General features: G+C 35.6%; 1 protein-coding gene across 2 annotated transcripts in view; it reads right to left on the bottom strand.

The window, feature by feature from the left end:
* Positions 1-21,909, bottom strand: part of DACH2 (dachshund family transcription factor 2) — a 670,017-nt gene that overhangs the window by 429,901 nt on the left and 218,207 nt on the right. The window contains exon 2 of one of the 2 annotated variants that reach the window (XM_025372280.1): positions 377-415. The exons of the other annotated variant lie outside the window; for it this stretch is intronic. Within the exon in view, the coding sequence (XP_025228065.1) occupies positions 377-415 (39 nt within the window). The remainder of the gene's footprint in view (positions 1-376; positions 416-21,909) is intronic. 2 annotated transcript variants of the gene reach the window in all.

The following is a 21,909-nucleotide window of genomic DNA, read 5'->3' on the forward strand; positions in this document are numbered from 1 at the left end:
TACCTTCCTAAGCATTCCAGAACAAAGGGGTGGGTGGACATCTGAATAATTTCCCCATTATTTTACATAGGTATCCTAGTTTTTGTGTCAGTGATGTTCACTCAACCCCAACCAACTTTGCAGCCTTTCTCTAACTTCTGCTTTAGAACCTCCAACTGGATGGATGGGTTGTAATTCACTCTTTGGATTTCATTTTTTCTTATGAACTGAGGATTAAGCAAGATTCAGCATTTGCTGCTGAAAATTGTAAATGGCTCTACTTTCCTACCTCAGTGAGTACAGTACAGGGAACAAGATTATGAAAGTGTGGCTGAATCTGTACAGGCTCCAGGACATTCTCAGGAATTTGATTTTTAAAAAATAAATACATAAATACCTGTTAACAGCTTGTTTTCTTGTCATTTGCCTCTTCCTTCTAAAAGGAGAGTGTAGCAGAAAATAAATAAATAAAACTGGTTAATTGAGAGTTCTTGTTAGTTAGCTTCCAATTAATCAAGGCTTTATTATATTTCACAAAACATCTTCCTAAATTCTGCAGAAATTTTAGATAGGTTACACACAATGAAACACCAGCAGGGAAGAGCACATAGAAGGTAAGGAAGCCTGAATTGCTATTAGTGTTTTAAATATATGAATAATGTTAGCACATTTCTAGTATAATCCACATTGACTAAAGAATAAGGTGGAATGTCATGTGGTTTAGGGCTTTTCCATATATAAAGGCAAGGAAATAAGGTTATAGATTTCTGTTGAAGAAAGTGGCCTTGGGTCGTAACAATTCCCAAAAAATTCAGCAATATTGTATCTCTTCCCTCTCTCTCAAGAGCCTTCCTTCCCATCCCATTAGGTATTCCAACATTTTGGAGGGAAAAATCCCGTTCTAATTTTTTCTCATCTTTTATTTGGCCAACAAGATGATGAAAGTAAGCCAATATCAATGTTGTGCTTATTTCCTAAACATGGAGCCATTGATCTCCAACAGATCACTATATACATTTTTCTGGAGCATACGGAATTGTCTTACATCTTCCTCACAAGGGTTACACATGCGCATTCACACACACAGACACACACACACACACACACACACACACACAGTCATACATCCACACAAAAGAAATTAAACACATACAAAAGAGATCCATTTTAAAAAACACATAATTAGCCTTGTTAACAAAATAATTATTCTTTCCAGCAGTGCAGTAACCCCCAGTGTTCTCCAATCCTTTAATAAAGAACAATGAAACCTCAAAAGACATGCAAAAAAAACTATGAGGACTATAATGTGGTTCTTTTAACCCTTACTGTACTTCTTAGTAATACAGAAACGGGAACCTTCCCACAATGCCCACTACAAATATATGTGGTTAGTTCATCATCTTTTTGTTGAACAAAACAAAAATATTATCTTTTTGTTTCTGTTTTTTTTTTGTTTTTTCTTTTGGTTTTTTTTGGTTTTTTTGTTTTTTTTTGCTTTTGAAAAACGACCGCTTCTCTGCTCAAAGTCTGTAGAGAGATTTCTTAAAAAAAAAAAAAAAAAAAAAAATGAAAATATATCTGGGGTTGCTGGGGAGAGGAGGTAAGAGTGAAGCTGAGCCTTTTTTCACCTACTCTTATGTTCTGTCACTTCACTGTCAGAACTATTTGATTTTGCTTTACAACTCACTCACCCAACCTCTTCTGAGGTGACACTTTTCTTAAATAAAATATAATCATACACACCAAGTCAGTGATAATGCATCCTTCCTTATTATAATGGGCTATATATGACTGGATTTGAGGGCATTTTTTCAATTTTACCAAAGATCCCTCATTTTTTTTAACAATAAAGCTTTCTAAGCTCAACAAACTTTTTTTGGCCCTCACTATACATGTAAATATAATTATACTAATCCTCACCAAAATCAAAATCATTTACATCTCCCATGGCATGAGTTTCATAGGTTAGTTAAATTTAGACTCTGAAATAATTGACTACAGAAACATTGTTAGAATTATTCAATGAATATATAAACATGCATGAGTTAACTGTCCTTTTATTGACAACTTAAAAATTACTTAGAAAATTAGGAGTTTACCTTGATATTTGAAAATTTCTCATTTATCTTTTCCAATGTAAGGAATGTACTTTACAACAGTGCTTAACAAACTAGCTATAACTCTAGGGCTTTAAGGCCTACAAGTTAAACAGATGTATTTCATTTTTGACATTCTAAGTAAAATATGACTTCTATACTTCTGAATTAGTTCTTTTAGTGATGTTAATTAATTCATTTTAGTTTTCCTTATACCATTTTGGAAAACTTTATTGAACAAGCAGATGATGATACTAATATTATCAGCTCAGTATAGAATAGGTTATAATGTGAAAAAAAAATCATCTGAGTTCTCTGGAGTTGGCCCAAAATGTTTTGTATTCCTTCTATTTCCTCTTTGTCTACTAAAGTCTTCTTTTCGCTGCCCCTCCCCACTTCTGATTCTGGCTATGAAACAAAAGTCACGATGAAAAGGCCTGAAATTTACTAAAATGTGTCCTTGTGGCTGATATATACATATGTTCACATTCTTATAAAGTCAGTAACAAAACAGGGGTTACACACAATCAATAACGTTGTGGCAGATACAATACACAATATACAACTACCACCAACAGAACTATTAGCAGCTGAGGTTTTGCAACATACGGTGGTAAGTAGTGAGGGTTCTCTACACAACTCACCAGTTCCGATCATCATCATGATTTTACCTCATTAGGACATTGATTAACCTTACTGTAGAGAGAGCCTTCCCCTATGCACAAGTTATGACTAGAAGGTGATTCTACTCTGGCTGAGATCCAAGAAGTTAATAATGGAGAGCTAGCTTTATTTAGAATTAGTCAAGGTCATTTTTACCCTGTACCACTGATAAATAAATTTTCATACTTTGATTTTTCCAACTTTGGGCATGTGAATGTGAAGCTCGACGAAGTTAACGACAGTGATTGCTACCGAGTGTGCTCATCTTTGATTGGAGTCGGTTTAATATAAGAATCAGAGATACGATATTCTCACTTTTGAAACCTAAATTTAGCCCACAGAATCTCATTTAATAATATAGAGAAACAGCATGCAAGACACATGACAAGAGGCAATAAAATACCACATAATAAAGAGTCCAGTTAAAATGTCAGGCTCATTTAATTTAAGTATTTAGGTCCTTTTTATGATAAATTTAAAAATCACTATCTAATATCACATATTATGTTCAGCCTCTGGTGTGAAGTAAACTAAAGAGATTGTTCCTTTCACTGATTCTTCAAACGAAGGAAAGTACTTCAAACAAAGCATTTTAAAGATACAGTCAACTTTTGGAAGTATCTACTGCAATGGATTTCAAACTGGATTCTAAAGAACTTCAGTGAAACTACTAATGTATAGTAGAAGGAAAAATAAAGGGAGCAATTCTCTTATATCCTTTCATTAGTGCAGCTCTTCCTTTTCCTATGTGATATAATGCGGGTGCCTGAACTGCTTTGGTTAACTACCTACCACCATCACCATTTAACAGATGAGGAAATTCTCCCCTGAGATGTTCAATTATTTGGCCAAAGTCGCAGAGGAAGTTAGTGTCAGATCTCCCAATATACTGACCTGAATGACAGCTACTACCCCTACATTTTTAATCCTGCTTCCTCTACTGTATGTTAGATAACCACTTTTTAAATATCCTCCCAAAGACTGTCATATCTGTTTTATCCTCATGGGAACATAATAAGGTTGATAAACATCACATACATCTTTAGATAGTAGAAGAGACAAGATTTGTGGATCCCTTGATCTCTAAGCCAGTGATCTTTCTGTACAGAGCTTCAAAAATCAAAACATTTTACGTAAAATCTTAATTTCAATGTGCTTATACACTCTTGGTGGGAATGTAAATTAGTTCAGCTATGGAAAGCACTTTGGGGATTTCTCAAAGAACTTAAAAAAAGTACTACCATTTGACCCAGGGATCTCATTACTGGGCACATACCAAAGGAAAATAAATTTTTCTACCAAAAATACAGATGAACTCGTATGTTCATCACAGCACTACTCATAATAGCAAAGACATGGAATCAACCTAAGTGCCTATCAACAAGGAATTGGATAAAGAAAATGTGGTACATGTATTCATGGAATATTACACAGCCATAAAAAAGAACAAAATCATGTCCTTTGCAGCAACATGGAAGCAGCTGGAGGCCATTATCCTAAGAGAATTAACACAGGGACAGAAAACCAAATACTGCATCTTCTCACTTACAAGTGGGAGCTAAACACTGGGTACACATGGACATAAAGATAGCAACAATAGACACTGGGGACTACTAGAAGTAGGGGAGAGGAAAGAGGAGCAAGGGCTGAAAAATTGCCTATTAGGTACTATGTTCTCTACCTGAGTGACAGGATCATTCATACCTCAAACTTCAGCAACACGCAATATGCCCACGTAACAAACCTGCACATGTACCTCCCAAATCTAAAATAATGTACCCCCGAATCTAAAATAAAAGTTGAATTTTTTATTAAAAAGAGAGATCTGGCAATACTGGTTCCACATTCTTACTGGTTTGGCATAACCAGATGAAGTAGATTAGCAATGGCTCCCCCATAGAAAAAGTATGCACTCTACTGTTCCCCACAGTTCCCACAATTTTGTATGACCTTATACCTGGCTCTCTTAATGAATTTATGTTATTTCCAAGGTCTCAGGCAGAATATGAATTTTATGGCTGCTATTTTAAGGGTTACAGGTGTAATTTACCCAAATATTAATCAATTTCCCTAAAGAAAGTATGGGATTTCTGAAAACTTCCGTGTGTGTAAGGTATTGACTGAAGGTGTACTAAGAGTGTTAAATCATCTGTCTACCTAAAAAAAGTCATATGTACTTTTATTAATGAAGAAAGACAAGCCTTTGACCTTTGAAGTTGACATCCATATTTATAGAAGAGCACCTAAAGCAAATAGCATCAGATAAAAATAGATTAAATAAGAAACAAACTCTGATTACACTCACAGATACAATATCATTCAGAGTAGAAGCTATATATTTAAAACTCCAAAAGATCAATAAAAATGTTCCCTATGTTTTGAAATGGCAGTCAGCTGTTGACATATACTGCCATATTTGGGGGACTACTAAATTAGGTTTCGGCTGCCCCTTACACAGGTAACATCTTTTTGTCATGCAATTTATTTTTCTGGCCCAATACAATAAATAAAATGTTTATTTGCTAATAAAATGTAATAAATAAATGAAGTATAAGTCAAGCAATGCCTCCCCACCTCCTATCAGACATCATCAGTAAGCGGTAAATTGCCAATAAATATGTGCGAGTAAAACTTTTAAAAGTTATATTTGGAGACATGACCAAATCATGTTAACTGTTGCATTTCCACTGTTGGAACTTTTAAAGGTCTTTCCTCACTCTTAGATGATAACCTTATGCATCTTACATAATAACTCTTGCTCCACAGAAGCTGGTTTAAAGCCATTTAATCCACTTTAGGAATCCTCAAAAATGTTTGGCAAACATATATATTAACAGAAAAAAACCTGAAGATATCCTTATTTTAAAGGTATAAATTTAATAGCCTGTATATTTCAGGCCTGTAAGTTTGTAGAAGGCATCCAAACAAACGCTTTGTCTGTTAAATCTCCAAATACATGATTTTGTGAACCAAGGCCCAGACAATTAAAACTGACTATTTGCTTCCTCTCAGAATTTTTTTTTCCCGTAATTATTTGGGAATAACACAAACTTTGTTTATATTAAATATTTGCTGCTTCTGATAAATGTTGATGCACACATTTGAGTCTTTTAAAAATCAGTGAGATTTAAAGTCAGAGTCAAGAGGAAAAAGAAAACGAAATTGAATATGGGATGGGGTGGTAGTGAAGATAAATGGGCCTATGGAATTTTTTTACTTGTTTGTTTGTAGGAGATAGGGTTTTTGGTTGTATATACAAACTCTTGTATTAACGTAGAGTGCCAATATAACTCAAAGAATGCAAGACCCTATGTCAATTGTCTCTGACAGATGATCCTTTATACAAACAACATTTTGTTGGTCCTGTCTGAGGAGCCTCAGCAGTTTCAATGATATTTCTCATATGCCCTACAAAAACAAAGAATGTCAAAAATAGGATTACTGTTCACAGCATCAAATGTCTTTTTCAAGGCAATGTTAATTTTAAAAAATAGAATAACTTGCTCTTCTCATGGTACAACAATAAGTATTTCAATGTGTGTGAAATATGAATATATGTGCCATCAAGGATGATGCCCATTAAATATCTTCAGTGGTACTGTGAATGTATCCCAAATAGTATTTTCAGTGATATTCTTCCACATATTCAAATTCAGTAAATATCGGTCACATACATAAACTTTGATTATTAGCTAATTTGCCTAAAATAATTTCTATCGTATAAAGTTTTAAACGTTAAAATTCCTCAAATCCTTCATAAATTTTAGATCACTTAATGCTATGTCATCTTTGTCTACAATGTTTCTGTTGGAAATTTTTTATCTTTCAGTCTTGCTATTCATGTGTGTAGGTTTGGCTAGACATCATGGGTGACCTTTGAATTGCGTGCTTTGATCTGCATAGGGGTTCTAGCCTGCCTCTGGTAAGGGATTTTTCAGCACCGTTACACTATTTATATTTCATGTCTTCCAGTCGATGATCATGTCCTGCTATTGTGTGTTCAGAATGACTCACAGAAAACACTAAAGAAATGCTTCAGAAGCCAAACAAAACATTTATGGTAGATATACTTTGCAGCCCTTAAAACATTGGACACAATTACTGCTTTATCAGCATTTAGCTGACTTTGTGTTTGATGGTTTGATATCACACCGAGATAATAGTAAACTGGCTTACTTCCTAGTTTACTGCCTATGTGGAGAACTGGGTGTCAACTTCCAACTCTGAATTGCTCATTAAAATAATGTTTCCTTCCTAGCACTTATCACAATGTATAATTATTTTACCTATTTACTTGTTTTAGGCCTACTTTTCCAATGACAATGAAATCTCCATGAGATAATAGGTTAGGTTTTATATTTGCTGTTTCATTCCATCAGCCCACACAATGCTGGCATGCAGTAGTTATCAGTAAATATTTGTCAACTGAGATGAATGTTGACCTTATGAAGGGACACTTTAACCTCATTCAAAATCATCACTGTAGAGTCTTTAAGCTTATTTTTATAAAACATATTTTAAGAATGTACTTCTACTTTGCAATGCTGATTTACATAATTAATTATGATACATGATTTGTATAAGAACACTCATGGTGTTCTAGAATCTGAGTAAATTTTCTCTGAGTAGCCACAGTTTATCGGAAACTTTATAAGTCCAAACTTATTGATGGCAGCAAATATACTGAATTATTGATGGGTAAAAATATAGATTCATTATAAAGCTATTCATGAAAACAATGCTATAAAATTTATTTTAATTATACCTTAACTTTTTTTAACATTTGGTAAATAGGTCTAATTAAGCTTAAATTAGATGTGAAAAGCAGTTCTGTAAGCAGAACTCAGCTAAGCTGTTTCTAAGAAAATGAGTTCATTTGCCAATTGATCATTCTGGTAATCCTATCTGGTTTAGTCTAGCTGCAGATGAAGACAATCAAGCTGGGTCAGAGCAAAGGAATCTTGGCCTGGACATGCTCTTAATGTATTACTGGGAGTCGAGAATGGGAATGAAGAGGATTACGGATTTGAAATTCAGTTAAATCGCTTATATTCATCTCCCGACTTAATCTCTGACAAGGATTTTAAAGTGAAATAAAATATAGTAAAATAAAATATTTTAAAATAGTCTAAAATAAAATATTTTAAAATAAAATAAATAAACCTATTTTGAAATCTATTTAAAATCTATTTTAAAATAAAATAAAATCCATGTTCCTTACCAATTAAGAGATCAGAGGCAGATATTTAAAATTGCAAATGATTATCTTTCAAAGCACTATATATATATAGTTTGCTTACAGGTTCAAAATCTCATGTTTAAATAGTAATACCACTTGTTGTATAGTTTTACAGTTAGAAGAGCATTTTCTCTTCATTGCCTAATAGAATAAAATTATTTTATGTGCAAAAGTAGGTTTAAATCTTCATATATTTTCATATGTAATATATACATTAAATTATATATGTAGAAAGTGAGACTGAAGAGTTTTTAATCTGGTTCAGCATTCTACCACTTCTTGTTGACAATATTTATCTATGTGGATATGACTGAATTGCTGTTTTATCTTGATACTTTTTTCCTTAATAAGCTATGTGACTTTTATGCACTGCAAAGTATTAACTTAAGAATCAAAAAGGCTGAGAATGGTGGCTGACATCCATGATCCCTTGAGGCCAGGAGTTCATGACCAGCCTTGGCAACATAGTGCAACCCTTTCTCTGCAAAAATTTTTTGTAATTAGCTGAGCATGGTGGCACATGCATGTAGTCTTAACTACTCAGGAGGATGAGGTGAGAGGATCGCTTGAGCCCAGGTATTTCAACCTGCAGTGAGCTATGATCACACCACTGCACTCCAGTCTGGGTGACAGAGTGAAACCCTGTCTCCAAAAAAAAAAAGAAAAAAAAAGAAGAATTTAAAAAGAAGAAGAAATAAAATAAAAATATTGATGAAAGCTCTTCAAACATGCTTATAATTGATATCTAACAGTTTGCATACTGATCCCATAGAGGCCATATTTATCTTCACACATTATCATAGCAGATTCTTAGTTCAATATTTATTCTACAAATGTTTAGTAATCATCAACTATGTACAAAAGGCTATGTGGTATGGAGTATACAAAAAGAATACAAAGATCTTCAACCATAGTATCTTACATCAAGAATATTACGATCTAAAAAGAGAGAAATTATGACCACAAATGTAACACTGAATATCTGTGAGTGATAAGCACCACTTGATTTCGTGGTATATAGTAAATACTCAAATACATCTGATTAATGAATGTTGGATCCATGGGTGAAATTAAATTAAGTACTATAAGAATTTATAAGATGAAAGTATCACTTTTACCTGAAGTGGTCCGTGCAGTCACTATGGGGGAGGAAAATTTGACTTGGGTCTTGAAATAGGTTTTAAAGAACAAAGACTGAAAGAGGATAACAATGCTTTAGGAAATTCAAACTGACAAGATGCACAGAATGGATTGTTATAAGAGAGTGTGTACGTGAGGAGACCAAGTAGGAGGTTACTTCAGGGTGGTGGAGATGAAAATCAAAAGGAAAGGACATGTGCAACAGAAAGTCTAAAGCCAACATTAATATGACTTAAAGCCTGACTTATCATGGAAACTAAGTATAGAATTGAACAAAGGAGAACTCAGCTTATGATTTTGCTTACATGAAAAATTACTTTCCAACTTTTGAACAACAACTAATTCTGAACGTAACAGGGTTAACAGAAAAACACTGAACAAGGCATAAGGAAACTTGGGTATTGGTCCCAACTAGGCCATTAACTGTGTCACCATTAACTGTGTCACCATGAGCAAATTACTTCTCCTCTCGAGATCCCAGTATATTTCTTTGTAAAACTGAGGTTGAATAAGTTGATCTCTCCAGCCCATCATAGCTCAAAAACCCTGTAGTTCTCTGATTCCTAAATTCTTGGCTACCTGCCTACAATATAGGTAGATTACATTGAACGTCTTCTGAGAGGTCAGTGACGGTTGCAGTTTAGTTGCCACTCCTGAGGACTACCCTTTTTCCTCTGATTTATAGTTATTGTATGCCTATTAGAGGTATTCAGCTAAGGGGCATTCTCTTCTATGTTTCAGAAAAGCACTGTCTGAAAAAATCCTTTAGACATTTTCCTTCAAAGAATAAATCAGTAGTGCGTTATTCTGTTTGCATGCTGCAGAAAGATAATCTTGAAGAGCTGAGAAGCTCCGATGTTTGTTTCAGCAAGTTTTTCTTCTACTAAAACTTATGCATCTCTTTTACAATAATCTATGCTATAATAAAAAGACATTGTTTGTCTATATGTATATTGATATGTTTATATTGTTTTCAATTAAATCTTCAGATTTGCTCTTTAAAAGTCACAGAAACTCAGGATTCTATCGTGTCTTCACAGCTCATATCCTAAGGTCAATCGAATTCTCTCTTTCAAATGTTGCACCTTTTAAAAAAATATGGTGCATTAGTCCATTTTGCTGTGGTATAAAGGAACACCCGAGACTGGGTAACTTACAAAGAAAAGAGGTTTCTTTGGCTCACATTTCTATAGGTCGTACAAGAAACATAGTGCCATCATCTGCTTCTGGTGAGGCCTCCAGAACTTTATAATCATGGTGGAAGGCAAAGGGGAAATAGGCATGTCACATGGCAAGAGGGGAAGCAAAAACGGGAGTGGGGTTGCAAACTCTTTTCAACAACCAAATCTCATGTGAACTCATTACCATAAGGAGAGCACCACGCCATTCATGAGGGATCTACCCCCACAGCCCAACACCTCCCAACAGGCCCCACCTCCAACGTTGAGAATCACATTTTGACATAAGATTTGGAGGGGACAAACACCCAAACTATATCATATGGTAGGCAGAAATAAACGTAATATTCTAAGTGGCGTTATTAGGAATGTTACAATCTCATTATAAGTCATGTAGCTATTTAGGTCTTTGCTATGACCATGCATTCAGGTAAAATCAAGGCTGTCATTTATCAAGAAAATCTCTATTTAATTTTCATTTCTCCTCCAGACAGTTAGTTTTATTTTGAACTTTCTGATTGGATAATTCTTATAAACACAGTGAATGAATTATTCACCTAACAGTTCCACAGAGAAAAGCATGCCACTCCTACTGACTGCCAATTACTATCCCGCTTCATCCTCCTTAGATAAAAGTGAATGGACATTAACAATATGTACATTTTCATCTATTAATATGTTCAACTATTACCTAACCCTATGAGTGTGCATTGATTTTCATCATTTAAAATGCCAACCATGAAAAGGAAGACCCAGAACTAATGGATATCTCCTTGTAGTGTCTAGCAAAAGACAATGTATACAAAAGCACCTAATTATAGTGATGTGAAAAGGTTGTTATAATCAACACTTAAAAGAGCTGTGAAACTTTCTGGCTTCTACCTCTGCTGTGAATAAGTTACTATATTCCTTTCTAATAATAAAATCGGGTCAAATAACTTGCTAATCTTAATATTAACACTGGTCACTTTATTTTTTAGACATACAAGCTGAATTATGACTCCTTCCTCTCTGCTCTCCTGGCAATTTGTGTGTGGCTCTGTTATAGAACTCAGTTACATACCTGTCTCCCTCACTAGGCTTCAATTATTGAAAAGAAACAAAACCTAACAACTAAACACTGCCTGGATAACAAGAAAAGTGCAAACATTGTAAAACAGTAGTAAAGCCTTTAGAAGACGTGTTTGTTTAAAAGTCTTTGGGGCGATAGTATTGACTTCAAATATAAGTATCAAGAGAAAACCTCATTTTTTCCAGGTCCTATATTAAGTTTTCAATGCAATGAAAAAAATGTTTTTTAATGGAAATTTAAAATTAATCTGCATTTTATTATGCTCATTATTTCCAAACATTGATGGATACTGTTAAAATCTTCACGAACAGAGTTTGAATTTTTTATATTCTTTGATTGTAATACTTTTTATCTTGTTGCAATTCCATAAATTTTAAATTACAGGAAATTGCTTCCAACTGAAATGTCCTTCCCTAAAGATGATTGTATTCCTTTCACTCTTCTTTATTTAGTTTTCTGTTGTCTCAAAAGTGTACCACATTATCTGTTCTTTTTTACATGCAAATTTTTTGCCTTTATCTCTTGATCTCAATCAAATTAAATAATAATTTCCCTTTGGTGGAAGTCAATATACTGACACTGTCTTCTATATTAGGTGTCAACTTTAATGTTTTAGCAAAATTGAACAAGTCCTCCGATATGTCTCCAAACAAAATATACAATATATGGGTATCCAGGGAGTTTATTGAAGTATAAATTTCTTAGCTAAATCCATGTCAAGGGTTATGATTAGAATTAAACAAGTACCTATGAAGATTGTTAGCCATTTCACTATCTAATATTTCCTGTTAGTCATTCTGGTTTTATGTCGCTAATGGGTTTTATTCTACCTTTTCAAAAGCTGTCTGTATTATTCCTTTTGTATAGTTACCCTTTTTATCTTATCAATTACTAGAGGGTACTCCCATAACTCTCTTCTAAAATAACACATAAGCATCTTCTTTATTCAAATATATCTTCCAATATATGCTCCCTTAAGTTTAAAACTTCAACAGGCATGTATTTTTTTCCCTAAAGTTTCATCAGTACTTATGACAAAGGGTTTTAAAGAAAACCGTTACTATCCACTTATCTCTTAACTCAAACAATTTTTTAAAAGAAAGAAAAAATGAAAGAACAATGCAAGAACAGAAGAAAGAAAAGTCTTCCTCTTTTTTGTTGTGTGAATATTAATTATTGCTAATGGAGATGACTGAATACCCCCTATCATGGGTTGTGTGTTCCACCTTCCCATCACATCATGCTTCTCCTCATGTCTCTAAAGTCACCCCTTTTTTAGGATTCCTTAGCTTTACCTTCTTTCTCATCCACACTGTGTAAAGTGTAACAGTCTTCACACTGAAATCAAGGAATTTCAGATTGCTTCCTTATCTTTCAAGGGCAAATAGGCCTTCCTTTATTTCCCCTCTACGCATTGTAGCAATACTATATGAGATTCTTAGTCTTTTACTCTGCTTATTTGTGAGACTCTTGGTAATATAGTGATCACATTTTGAAGAATGTCTTTGTATCTGTGAATGCCTTCCCTTAAAAATCACATCAAGAAGATGGCCGAATAGGAACAGCTCCAGTCTCCAACTCCCAGCGCGAGCGACACAGAAGACCGGTGATTTCTGCATTTTCAACTGAGGTACTGGGTTCATCTCACTGGGGAGTGCCGGACGATCGGTGCTGGTCAGCTGCTGCAGCCCGACCAGCCAGAGCTGAAGCAGGGCGAGGCATCGCCTCACCTGGGAAGCGCAAGGGGGAAGGGAATCCCTTTTCCTAGCCAGGGGAACTGAGACACACAACACCTGGAAAATCGGGTAACTCCCACCCCAATATTGCGCTTTAAGCAAACAGGCACACCAGGAGATCATATCCCACACCTGGCCGGGAGGGTCCCACGCCCACGGAGCCTCCCTCATTGCTAGCACAGCAGTCTGTGATCTACCGGCAAGGCAGCAGCGAGGCTGGGGGAGGGGCGCCCGCCATTGCTGAGGCTTAAGTAGGTAAACAAAGCTGCTGGGAAGCTCCAACTGGGTGGAGCTCACAGCAGCTCAAGGAAACCTGCCTGTCTCTGTAGACTCCACCTCTGGGGACAGGGCACAGCTACACAACAACAACAACAACAACAACAACAACAAAAGCAGCAGAAACCTCTGCAGACGCAAACGACTCTGTCTGACAGCTTTGAAGAGAGCAGTGGATCTCCCAAAACGGAGGTTGAGATCTGAGAAGGGACAGACTCCCTGCTCAAGTGGGTCCCTGACCCCTGAGTAGCCTAACTGGGAGACATCCCCCACTAGGGGCAGTCTGACACCCCACACCTCACAGGGTGGAGTACACCCCTGAGAGGAAGCTTCCAAAGCAAGAATCAGACAGGTACACTCGCTGTTCAGCAATATTCTATCTTCTGCAGCCTCTGCTGCTGATACCCAGGCAAACAGGGTCTGGAGTGGACCTCAAGCAATCTCCAACAGACCTACAGCTGAGGGTCCTGACTGTTAGAAGGAAAACTATCAAACAGGAAGGACACCTACACCAAAACCCCATCAGTACATCACCATCATCAAAGACCAGAGGCAGATAAAACCACAAAGATGGGGAAAAAGCAGGGCAGAAAAGCTGGAAATTCAAAAAATAAGAGCGCATCTCCCCCGGCAAAGGAGCGCAGCTCATCGCCAGCAATGGATCAAAGCTGGACGGAGAATGACTTTGACGAGATGAGAGAAGAAGGCTTCAGTCCATCAAATTTCTCAGAGCTAAAGGAGGAATTACGTACCCAGCGCAAAGAAACTAAAAATCTTGAAAAAAGAGTGGAAGAATTGATGGCTAGAGTAATTAATGCAGAGAAGGTCATAAACGAAATGAAAGAGATGAAAACCATGACACGAGAAATACGTGACAAATGCACAAGCTTCAGTAACCGATTCAATCAACTGGAAGAAAGAGTATCAGCGATTGAGGATCAAATGAATGAAATGAAGCGAGAAGAGAAACCAAAAGAAAAAAGAAGAAAAAGAAATGAACAAAGCCTGCAAGAAGTATGGGATTATGTAAAAAGACCAAATCTCCGTCTGATTGGGGTGCCTGAAAGTGAGGGGGAAAATGGAACCAAGTTGGAAAACACTCTTCAGGATATCATCCAGGAGAACTTCCCCAACCTAGTAGGGCAGGCCAACATTCAAATCCAGGAAATACAGAGAACGCCACAAAGATACTCCTCGAGAAGAGCAACTCCAAGACACATAATTGCCAGATTCACCAAAGTTGAAATGAAGGAAAAAATCTTAAGGGCAGCCAGAGAGAAAGGTCGGGTTACCCACAAAGGGAAGCCCATCAGACTCACAGCAGATCTCTCGGCAGAAACTCTACAAGCCAGAAGAGAGTGGGGGCCAATATTCAACATTCTTAAAGAAAAGAATTTTAAACCCAGAATTTCATATCCAGCCAAACTAAGTTTCATAAGTGAAGGAGAAATAAAATCCTTTACAGATAAGCAAATGCTTAGAGATTTTGTCACCACTAGGCCTGCCTTACAAGAGACCCTGAAGGAAGCACTCAACATGGAAAGGAACAACCGGTACCAGCCATGGCAAAAACATGCCAAAATGTAAAGACCATCGAGGCTAGGAAGAAACTGCATCAACTAACGAGCAAAATAACCAGTTAATATCATAATGGCAGGATCAAGTTCACACATAACAATCTTAACCTTAAATGTAAATGGACTAAATGCTCCAATGAAAAGACACAGACTGGCAAACTGGATAAAGAGTCAAGACCCATCAGTCTGCTGTATTGAGGAGACCCATCTCACACGCAGAGACATACATAGGCTCAAAATAAAGGGATGGAGGAAGATTTACCAAGCAAATGGAGAACCAAAAAAAGCAGGGGTTGCAATCCTAGTCTCTGATAAAACAGACTTTAAACCATCAAAGATCAAAAGAGACAAAGAAGGCCATTACATAATGGTAAAGGGATCAATTCAACAGGAAGAGCTAACTACCTAAATATATATGCACCCAATACAGGAGCACCCAGATTCATAAAGCAAGTCCTTAGAGACTTACAAAGAGACTTAGACTCCCATACAATAATAATGGGAGACTTCAACACTCCACTGTCAACATTAGACAGATTAACGAGACAGAAAGTTAACAAGGATATCCAGGAATTGAACTCATCTCTGCAGCAAGCAGACCTAATAGACATCTATAGAACTCTCCACCCCAAATCAACAGAATATACATTCTTCTCAGCACCACATCGTACTTACTCCAAAATTGACCATATAATTGGAAGTAAAGCACTCCTCAGCAAATGTACAAGAACAGAAATTATAACAAACTGTCTCTCAGACCACAGTGCAATTAAACTAGAACTCAGGACTAAGAAACTCAATCAAAACCGCTCAACTACATGGAAACTGAACAACCTGCTCCTGAATGACTACTGGGTACATAATGAAATGAAGGCAGAAATAAAGATGTTCTTTGAAACCAATGAGAACAAAGATACAACATACCAGAATCTCTGGGACACATTTAAAGCAGTGTGTAGAGGGAAATTTATAGCACTAAATGCCCACAAGAGAAAGCAGGAAAGATCAAAAATTGACACTCTAACATCGCAATTAAAAGAACTAGAGAAGCAAGAGCAAACACATTTGAAAGCTAGCAGAAGGCAAGAAATAACTAAGATCAGAGCAGAACTGAAGGAGATAGAGACACAAAAAACCCTCCAAAAAATCAATGAATCCAGGAGTTGGTTTTTTGAAAAGATCAACAAAATTGACAGACCACTAGCAAGACTAATAAAGAAGAAAAGAGAGAAGAATCAAATTGACGCAATTAAAAATGATAAAGGGGATATCACCACCGACCCCACAGAAATACAAACTACCATCAGAGAATACTATAAACACCTCTACGCAAATAAACTGGAAAACCTAGAAGAAATGGATAATTTCCTGGACACTTACACTCTTCCAAGACTAAACCAGGAAGAAGTTGAATCCCTGAATAGACCAATAGCAGGCTCTGAAATTGAGGCAACAATTAATAGCCTACCAACCAAAAAAAGTCCAGGACCAGATGGATTCACAGCTGAATTCTACCAGAGGTACAAGGAGGAGTTGGTACCATTTCTTCTGAAACTATTCCAATCAATAGAAAAAGAGGGAATCCTCCCGAACTCATTTTATGAGGCCAACATCATCCTGATACCAAAGCCTGGCAGAGACACAACAAAAAAAGAGAATTTTAGACCAATATCCCTGATGAACATCGATGCAAAAATCCTCAATAAAATACTGGCAAACCGGATTCAACAACACATCAAAAAGCTTATCCACCATGATCAAGTGGGCTTCATCCCTGGGATGCAAGGCTGGTTCAACATTCGCAAATCAATAAACATAATCCAGCATATAAACAGAACCAAAGACAAGAACCACATGATTATTTCAATAGATGCAGAAAAGGCTTTTGACAAAATTCAACAGCCCTTCATGCTAAAAACGCTCAATAAATTCGGTATTGATGGAACGTACCTCAAAATAATAAGAGCTATTTATGACAAACCCACAGCCAATATCATACTGAATGGGCAAAAACTGGAAAAATTCCCTTTGAAAACTGGCACAAGACAGGGATGCCCTCTCTCACCACTCCTATTCAACATAGTGTTGGAAGTTCTGGCTAGGGCAATTAGGCAAAAGAAAGAAATCAGGGGTATTCAGTTAGGAAAAGAAGAAGTCAAATTGTCCCTGTTTGCAGATGACATGATTGTATATTTAGAAAACCCCATTGTCTCAGCCCAAAATCTCCTTAAGCTGATAAGCAACTTCAGCAAAGTCTCAGGATAAAAAATTAATGTGCAAAAATCACAAGCATTCTTATACACCAGTAACAGACAAACACAGAGCCAAATCATGAATGAACTTCCATTCACAATTGCTTCAAAGAGAATCAAATACCTAGGAATCCAACTTACAAGGGATGTAAAGGACCTCTTCAAGGAGAACTACAAACCACTGCTCAGTGAAATAAAAGAGGACACAAACAAATGGAAGAACATACCATGCTCATGGATAGGAAGAATCAATATCGTGAAAATGGCCATACTGCCCAAGGTAATTTATAGATTCAATGCCATCCCCATCAAGCTACCAATGAGTTTCTTCACAGAATTGGAAAAAACTGCTTTAAAGTTCATATGGAACCAAAAAAGAGCCCGCATCTCCAAGACAATCCTAAGTCAAAAGAACAAAGCTGGAGGCATCACGCTACCTGACTTCAAACTATACTACAAGGATACAGTAACCAAAACAGCATGGTACTGGTACCAAAACAGAGATATAGACCAATGGAACAGAACAGAGTCCTCAGAAATAATACCACACATCTACAGCCATCTGATCTTTGACAAACCTGAGAGAAGCAAGAAATGGGGAAAGGATTCCCTATTTAATAAATGGTGCTGGGAAAATTGGCTAGCCATAAGTAGAAAGCTGAAACTGGATCCTTTCCTTACTCCTTATACGAAAATTAATTCAAGATGGATTAGAGACTTAAATGTTAGACCTAATACCATAAAAATCCTAGAGGAAAATCTAGGTAGTACCATTCAGGACATAGGCATGGGCAAAGACTTCATGTCTAAAACACCAAAAGCAACGGCAGCAAAAGCCAAAATTGACAAATGGGATCTCATTAAACTAAAGAGCTTCTGCACAGCAAAAGAAACTACCATCAGAGTGAACAGGCAACCTACAGAATGGGAGAAAATTTGTGCAATCTACTCATCTGACAAAGGGCTAATATCCAGAACCTACAAAGAACTCAATCAAATTTACAAGAAAAAAACAAACAACCCCATCAAAAAGTGGGCAAAGGATATGAACAGACATTTCTCAAAAGAAGACATTCATACAGCCAACAGACATATGAAAAAATGCTCATCATCACTGGCCATCAGAGAAATGCAAATCAAAACCACAATGAGATACCATCTCACACCAGTTAGAATGGCAATCATTAAAAAGTCAGGAAACAACAGGTGCTGGAGAGGATGTGGAGAAATAGGAACACTTTTACACTGTTGGTGGGATTGTAAACTAGTTCAACCATTATGGAAAACAGTATGGCGATTCCTCAAGGATCTAGAACTAGATGTACCATATGACCCAGCCATCCCATTACTGGGGATATACCCAAAGGATTATAAATTATGCTGCTATAAAGACACATGCACACGTATGTTTATTGCAGCACTATTCACAATAGCAAAGACTTGGAATCAACCCAAATGTCCATCAGTGACAGATTGGATTAAGAAAATGTGGCACATATACACCATGGAATACTATGCAGCCATAAAAAAGGATGAGTTTGCGTCCTTTGTAGGGACATGGATGCAGCTGGAAACCATCATTCTTAGCAAACTATCACAAGAACAGAAAAGCAAACACCGCATGTTCTCACTCATAGGTGGGAACTGAACAATGAGATCACTTGGACTCAGGAAGGGGAACATCACACACCGGGGCCTATCATGGGGAGGGGGGAGGGGGGAGGGATTGCATTGGGAGTTATACCTGATGTAAATGACGAGTTGATGGGTGCAGCAGACCAACATGGCACAAGTATACATATGTAACAAACCTGCACGTTATGCACATGTACCCTACAACTTAAAGTATAATAATAATAAATAAATTAAAAAAAAAAATCACATCAAGTGGCAGTGAAAGACCACCCACTTATTTCTGAAGATGCATTCGTAGTGTGAAACAATACATTTTTGCCATGCTCACAAATAGCATGTCCTTATTACCTCACACTCACCATTTACCCATTAGAATTGCGGCAAACAAAAATAAAAAAAATTAAATAGCCATGTCATGCAAAATAGGCAGACAGTTCTTACATTCTTTACATACAAATTACAGAGCATTTAGGAGATGGAGAAAAAATGCTCAAAGGTGTTTAGTGTCTTGGCTTTCTTTTAAGGCATCATTTTCTTTAAAGGCTTTTAATAGGCAAGAAACTCATTTCCTATTTTAATAATCCTTAAGTGATAATGTCAAAAAATAAAAGAAACCCCAGGAGCAGCAGCAGAGGATAAATTTTAACTATAAGAAACAAAATGTTTTAAAATTAGAAAAGGATGTTAATCAAATAGCTTTTAAAATTTTCTTTACATACTATTGTGGTTCATCCATTTCATCTGCTCAACATAATATGTACATAGAATGTAAAGCTACGTACAAATATATATATATATATATATATATATGTTCCAACCAGAGAAATAATATCTTAGTACCAGATCCCATGATATTTCTAAACTATTTTTCAGAAGAAAATATAATTTTATAATTAATTGTCATCACTAAAATTTCAATTTTGTTCTCTTACTAAAAGAGACTGATGAAAGCAATCTTGTGTATTTACGATTGAGTACAGATAGAAACAAGCTGTCTTTATAGCAAACTTTTGAAAATCAGTTATAATATACTTTTGACAACTGTTAAATTGTTATAATTATGAAACTTATCTCACCATGTTGTCATACGACAGTATCAATAGGATTACATACATGATCAAATTATTTTAATGGTAATCCTATAATATTTCAGTAAAAACTTTTGCAAGATATGGAGTTGTAAGAAGGATGATTACAAGACAGAAAATTTTCTTTGCAATTTGAAATATCAAGAACACCTGAAAAGTAACAATGAAGCATAAAGTCAATTTCTCTTTCTATAATTGCTATCTTTTAAAGAAAAACTTTACAAAAATCTCACTCCAAATAAAGCACCTAAATTTGCCACTGAAACCCTAACTTATTCGGTATACTTTAAATATAATCTAAACATATATTACATGTGTAACTGGAAATTTTTTACTAAGGAAAAATACTACTAAAAAGGAGTAAATTCTAAACAACATGAATTATTGTCACATAATTTTTCTCTAAAATCAGCTTTTCTTTTGATTGAAAATTGGTCAATATTATGAACTAGATTCTAGCATTATGTTCCTATACTTAGAGTACCCAAAGTGCTTTGAAGCACTGAGTTTCAAGCCTATGCCACTTTACTAAAGGATTTTTGCTACTGATGAACTGCTCCTCTCAAAGCTATTATTATGGTATCTAGACTACAAGTATTATCACAATTAAAAGTAAGCCCAACTGTTAAACCTAGAATATGGTACTGAAAAATCACCTGTTTAGCAACTTGCACATCTACAATATTTTAGAGCCACTATCTTTTCAAAGTTCAGTAGCTTGGTGACATGTTAGAGTAATTAGCAGTTCTGTTTGCACCGGCTCTAGAAAAGGGAGAGATTAAGTGTCTAAGAAAACATTAAGTGTATGTTTTCCTTTCACTTAATAAAATTATAATAATGTTGTGGGGGAATGGCATAGAATTAGGACTCTGCTGTCATTTCCAAACCAATCCCCCCAAGTTAATTGTGGAATTGTGATTGTGGATCTCCTGTGAACATTTTTCAAAGCAATCCACCTTTTTAAAGTTTTCTGTTTTATTTAGTTTACCACTTTAAATTTGTTTTGATTTCTTTCAGTGGTTTTGGATAAAGCTAATCACCTCTATATTTTAGCCAATTTTTTAAAGTTTATTTTTTGGCTACATGCTTTTTCTGTCAGATCAGTTTTGTGTGCAGGCGTATGCAGTTTAATAATTTCTAAAATTAATGCCACTAAGAGGCTCTCATTTTCTCTCTGAATTTATACATTAGAGTAGAACTAAAATCCTGGACTCAAAGTTCCTCATTCATCTTTGTCGTGGTCCATAATAACTGTCCCACTTCTGACTGACTTTTTATTTGAATATTTAGGTTTAAACAGTATCTAGAATTGTTCTAAATCCTAACATTTGCTAAACATTCAGTAAATATGGAGTGAAAAGGGACAGTAATCTAAGGATTTTTGTGATCTAATCTCAGTATCTTTTTCTATAGGCATAATCATTTATAGGTATTAAAGCGATTTACTAATATAGATGAAATTTTACTGTTTAATAATTATTGCAATTGTACCTGTCAAGATAACAACTGGTAAGTTAATTTTCTTATTTCTGAATTTTAAATGAGTGTGGAGGTCTCCGATATGTTATTTTTAAAGGTTGCAAGATAAATACCTTTGCATCTGCCATATTTAACTTAATATCCAGAGGAGAAAAATAGATATATTTTATTCCATTTCCTCCTGTTCAACTGAATTTTCATTTCAAAATATTTGTAATTCTGTCAAATGATGTAAGTTTAACACAAACTGCAGACCACGTTAAGATATTTTACAAAAGAAGACAATTTATTAAGTTTATATCTTTATGTAATAGTACAAATATGCTTATACCTTTTGAATAAAAATTTATTGTGAAGTCTTAATAGCATCAATTAAGTTCACTATATCTTGTCAACTTGCAAACAAAGCCCCTAAACACTGTACTTAAATATAAACGACTTTATTTTATGGAGAAATAAAATATTAACAGAATGAATGATAACCTTGCTATGATTAGAC

The sequence above is a fragment of the Theropithecus gelada genome, chromosome X (genome assembly GCF_003255815.1).
Source record: "Theropithecus gelada isolate Dixy chromosome X, Tgel_1.0, whole genome shotgun sequence".
NCBI classification, from domain to species: Eukaryota; Metazoa; Chordata; class Mammalia; order Primates; family Cercopithecidae; genus Theropithecus; species Theropithecus gelada.